At 43.2% G+C, this 5,866-nt stretch overlaps 1 protein-coding gene across 1 annotated transcript; it reads left to right on the top strand.

The window, feature by feature from the left end:
• The first annotated feature begins 772 nt into the window (after window positions 1-772).
• On the top strand, window positions 773-2,812 carry LOC118394207 (forkhead box protein B2-like). Its single transcript, XM_035787435.2, has one exon. It carries the CDS (start codon window positions 1,333-1,335, stop codon window positions 2,266-2,268), a length of 936 nt encoding a protein of 311 aa, XP_035643328.1. The 5' UTR covers window positions 773-1,332; the 3' UTR covers window positions 2,269-2,812.
• The last annotated feature ends 3,054 nt before the right edge of the window (window positions 2,813-5,866 follow it).

The following is a 5,866-nucleotide window of genomic DNA, read 5'->3' as shown; positions in this document are numbered from 1 at the left end:
CAGCCAACTTGACACACCTGTGGAAAGCGTTGGTCAACATGGTTCAGCATCCCCGTGGAACGCTTTCGACACCTTGTAGAGTCCATGCCCGGACAAATTGAGGTTGTTCTGAGGGCAAAGGGAGTGTAACTCAATATTAGGAAGGTGTTCCTAATGTTTTGTACACTCGGTGGAGCTAGGACTAGCTTGGAATCTGTCATATTTCTTCACATAAACAAAGAGAAAACTAAGATAGAAAATGAAGATAAAGCCTATAACGAATTTTTAAAAACGCAACTTTAATAATTCAGGGATCTGTAGTAGCCTAGTTAAAAAGCCACACTGTTTCAAGTTGACCTTTATTAACACACTTAATGCACAGAGACAAGTTGTTAATTTTCATGAATGATTTACAATTAGGCCTATCGGGGACTAAAAATGTACAAAATTGGTGAAAGATAAATTACATTACAACTTATTCTAATAAAGACGTAGGCTGTAGGGCTATTCAACTATTTTAAAAAGTGTAAGAACATTTTGGTCTTAATCTTTTAATAATCTCTTTATAGTAATCATAATATTAGTGTTATTAGATTATAGGCTACTATGATGGGCTTTTATATGCCTCATCACTAATACTATTATATCCACCCTTTTTCCTCTCAGAGCGCGCGAGTTTCCTGATTGGCACCAGCTAAGGGCGCGCAGATGTGTTTAGATTCTCCCTTCCCCTCTCCTGTAATCCTCATCATCCATCCCTCCCCTTCCCCCGCGATGGGTCCGTAAGTGCCTGAATGCCATGTGATAATAGAGCGAGACCTGCAGGGGTCTCTGCGCCGCTCCAGCCTTACAAAAACGGCAAGGGGTGGCCAGAAGAGCGCACACGAAGAGCATTAGGCCCAAAGCGAGGAGCATCACCAACCCCTTGCTCTGTACTGTCGCAGAGACTGCAAAAGAGACGGACTTTATTTGATGTGTTGTACTTTTACGCGCGAGATAAACGTGTAGGCTAAATTAGTGTGCGCCTGTGGAAGAAGAAAAAACACGATTCTTCAAGGAAACCTTTTGGTGCTTTTTGTGATCCGCATCTTTGGGGAATTCATCTGGAGAAAACATGACCAGAGTCTGTGTCTGTGTTTGCCTGACTGACTCACTTATGATCTTCCATGTACACCACTAAAAGAAGAACAAAATGCCAGGAGATCAATGATTTTGGAGTCTCCAAACTGTGGAAAACTCTGACTCGCGCCAAGTCACTCATACTGACCAAAGACTTGCAACAACATTCAGGCGCCCGTAACAAACAATATACAGCATATGCTATTGATACATCATAAATAAGTAACCAAAAGCATGCCTCGTCCGGGGAAGAACTCGTACAGCGAGCAGAAGCCGCCTTACTCTTATATCTCTCTGACAGCCATGGCTATCCAGAACTCCACCGAGAAGATGCTCCCACTGAGCGACATCTACAAGTTCATCATGGACCGATTCCCTTACTACCGGGAGAACACACAGCGGTGGCAGAACTCTCTGCGACACAACTTGTCCTTTAACGACTGCTTCATCAAAATCCCCCGGCGGCCCGAACAGCCGGGGAAGGGCAGCTTTTGGGCCCTGCACCCAGACTGTGGAGACATGTTCGAAAACGGCAGCTTTCTACGCAGGAGGAAGCGCTTCAAACTGCTTCGCGCTGAGCACATGGCCTGCAAGAGCTCCCCAATGATGCACTATTTCCACCACCAGGGCAAGCTGAGTGGAGGGCATCATGAGCACCAAGGCCCCGCCGATGCAGTGGGAATGCTCCCCCACTTCCAGAGCTACGGCAGCATCAACTGCGGACAGTCCGGCAGTTTCAAGCACCCGTTCGCCATTGAGAACATCATAGGTCGGGACTACAAGGGCGTGATGACAAGCGGGCTGCCCATCACTTCGGTAATGCAGCACCTGGGCTACCCTGTGCCCGCGCAGCTCAGCAGTGTGGTCAACTCAATGTGGCCGCACGTCGGCATGCTGTCAGATTCCATGAGCGCCATGCCCCTACCAGTCTCCTCAGAGTACGCTCCCTTTGGCGTGTCCATGAAGGATCTCTACCACCACGCGAGCGGACAGACGCTACCCACCATGCCCATCAAACCGACCCCGTCTATGGGTCCGATGCCCGGTCTTTCGGGCCTTCCGCCCGGCCCATCGCATCTCTGCTCCCCTTCATCCTTGCTGGAGAAGAATGGTTCCGATCCTTTGGAGGGCATGGGCAATCCGATACACCCGGTTCTCCTGCTGCCTTAACCGGATAAAACGTCAACAACTCGATTCTGTATCGACGAGGGAACAAACAACATAAGGGGCAAGAGCAGTATCTAAAATGTTAATCATTTAGCCTATAGTTGCCTAAAAGTTGAGGAGGTATGGTGACCTGTGAAGGAATTCAGACTGTAGGCCTATCATTCTAGTGATGAGTTGGCTACCACGCATTTCAGCATAATTTGTTCTTAAGCCATTAGCACATTGTGAAGGCATTTGCCACATTAAAAAGTGGCACTGAAATACAATCAGGAAGTGACCCAAAGAGAGTTTTGATTTAATAATCATAATTAATTCAATAAAAATATAGAGGAAGATCAAAACTTGCTGCCTCAGTTTTTACATGTTTGAGTGGATAATATAAATTGTTTTAACGTTTTTGTTCATTAGATTTAATTGAATAATTAAATGTGTAGTTTAATAATAACACAATGTATATGGACTGTTTTTATTAGCACGTAAGATAAATGTTATAACTGTAAAATAACATTATTTATCTTAACAGATTTATAAAGAACTTTAAACGAAATACATAATCTGTCATGAGTTATTGTGTTAAGTTTTAATTGGAATGATTTCTTTGAATTATCGATACGTTTTTTTTCTGATGTTGTTTGCTAGTTTTCATTTAGTGCGTGACACCTCGTGCGAAAGTCATGAGAGCAAGTTCAACTATTTTGCACCTTATTAGGCCTATAGGCCTACACACGATATTTCAGGTTTCAATTTATGCGGTTACATTCAAGCTTATTCAAACTCATTCACACTCTTGAAAATGTTGTAATACAAACATGAAGGCAAATGTTTGCTTTGAGGGCTATCGTGATATTCACAGAGCTCGTCACGGAGCTGAAGAGTAGTTTATGCCTTTTATGGTTATTTTTAGGTTTGAAACGTCTACACATTATCACACACATGGGCGAGGCAAATAAAGCGCCAAAAAAACGTTCTGACTCGCGCGGAACCTAACCCAAATGAAACCGTTTATTAACGAGTGATTTCACAGTTTTTGTATTCAAGCCAACGTCCTACATATTGAATTATATTGAAACATCCTGTTAGGCTATGCTGACATCAAATATAATTTCCCGAATATTGTTGTAACATGTATGTAGCATATAGGCCTATAATTGGAAGCTCTAAACGTTAATTATCAAATGAATAGGTTTTTTATTCTGTCAATCAAATTCAGTTTTTTTGCAAGAACTCAAGAGGTAGCACTGTGTGTGCATATGTGCCTATGAGTGTGTGTGCCACAAAAGATAGATGTGGGGTGGGGGGTATTATATATCTCCATAACTTCAAAAGCAGGCATTAGATGAAGTTTTCTTTTGTTTTTCTCTTTTCAACATAATCCCACCTTTGAAGTCCAGGGAGCAGGTCCCCTCCAGAACACAAAGGGCTTGGTACTGCCCACTGACAGTGACTTACTTTCAGGCTGTCTTCCTGTTTAGCATGCCAAAGGCAACCATAACCCATGCCATTGTCACACCAGCCTCTGAACAAATAATTGAGATGCACAAGTGGAGGAAAGACGTGGGAGCTAGGTTTGAAATTGGTCTGTGTCATTATTAACGAGGTCTCTGTCACACAAACACACACGCATGCACACACACTCTTTTCTTTCAAATTATATTTTTTATAATTAATCTCTCTTTCTCTCTCAAGTCATATCAAATCAAGAGACAAAAGACACAGAGGTATGAATCTGAATAGGGCTGAAAGTGAGATGACCATTTGTTTGCAAAAGGCAAAAACTTTATTATATCTTATAAAAACTGTTAGCATAAACTAAATTGTATAACATGAATATGAATCTAACGTTTGTTCTGTGAAAATCTGTTAATCATGAATAATATGACTGTTAAGATGAATAAAATATGAGGTCAGGGGGTCGTTGCTGCGCGACCCTCCCAAGAATAATGCTCCAGTCTTGAATAGGAGATGAGACATTAACCATAATTACCCAGACTCCATCGGGCCAGGGTGACAAATTCTACATGCATTTTTTTAATGACCAACAAGAACAGGCCATCATAATGAGCAGCTTAATTCATTAATGCTCTCATTCATCCACACACACATGCACGGACGCACCCACACACACCCACACACACCCACACCCACACACACACACACACACACACACACACACACACACACACACACACACACACACACACACACACACACACACACACACACACACACAAAAGCAGAGCAGAGCAGATATGATATTCTCTGAAACGGATCGTACATTTTAGTATAATGGGTAACATTGCATGAGAGAAATTGAGTCAATTGGTAAAAACATATAATTGCATTGATAGATTCATGATTTAATCCAGTAGAATTTAGGATGAACAATGAGATTTATCTGTGTCACTGCTGCAGTTATCTATTGTCAAGTTAAACCATCAGTGCGGACATAAACGAACAGGTCTACTCATCCACACAGGCTAAACTATAGAGAAAATGGGTGTGTTTGAGATTGACGACATTGCAGTTGGGGATTGCAGACTACCAAAAAAACACAATGAGCCGTCATCACTAATGGTGAGGTGATTTGTAGATCATCAGTTAGTCTCCACTCCCAGCAGTGCATTTTTTCTCCCTCTCTGCACAAACTCGTGGATATAGAAGACGGGAGACAGTAGAGAACGAGACCCCACACAAGGGCACAAGGGCTTCCCTATGTAGCAGTACTAATGAAATTATAATATTCTTAAGAGGTTTCTTTTTCAACTAGAATCTTCAGTGCCAGAAGAAGTGTTCGCTCGGAGATACATCTCTGGACCTTGAAAGAGCAACTCCACTGTGCAACTGAGAAACTTAACACACTCGATCCACAACATTAGAATATATCAAAATGCTGATATTTAACCATTGTAATTATATGTCACCTACAGTATGCTGACGTGCTACTTATTATACATGTCACTCCTGACAAACTCCTGCAAGCCTGAGGGCTAGCACACTACCACCTGTGCCATAAAGGTCCACACATCTCTTGCCAGAGGCTGTAGAAGTACAACCACACACAAGGAGGCTACTCTTTTGTTGACCAGGTAGTAGTAGTACTATGCACTCCAATAGCCTACATCTGTACACAGCTGTCTTCAAAGCCAGCCTTACAGACTGCCTGAAAGAGTTAGCTTCATCGTGCTAACGTATGTGATTCACTGCTAGCGGGCGCTGGGAGTATTGACCACAGCTGCTGCCACTCAGTAATGGCCGCCTCACCGTCTGTACCACACCAGCCTCTTGACGGTGGGGATAGTTGGCACATGTCTGCTGCCCGTGGAGCCAGCCAAGCCTGACCAATGGACAGCTCACCTAGGCAGCATTAACCATCGGCCCAGGCGACAGAGAGAAGCTGTCAGCGCTAGCGCTATAAATGGCAGGTCACCTAGAGAGGACCACAGATTACAATAACTCTCTCTATTCATTGTCTCTCACTCTTTGCCCTGCCTCTTCTCTTTCTCCAAACCTTTCATTCTCCCTCTCCGTTACATCCACCCCTCTTTCCTCTTGCTCTCAATCCCTTTCTCTCTTATGTTCTCTCTCACTCTCTATGATTGAG

Source organism: Oncorhynchus keta, chromosome 14, assembly GCF_023373465.1.
Source record: "Oncorhynchus keta strain PuntledgeMale-10-30-2019 chromosome 14, Oket_V2, whole genome shotgun sequence".
NCBI classification, from domain to species: domain Eukaryota; kingdom Metazoa; phylum Chordata; class Actinopteri; order Salmoniformes; family Salmonidae; genus Oncorhynchus; species Oncorhynchus keta.
The sequence above is the reverse complement of the archived record's forward strand: the minus strand, read 5'-3'. Positions and strand labels throughout refer to the sequence as shown.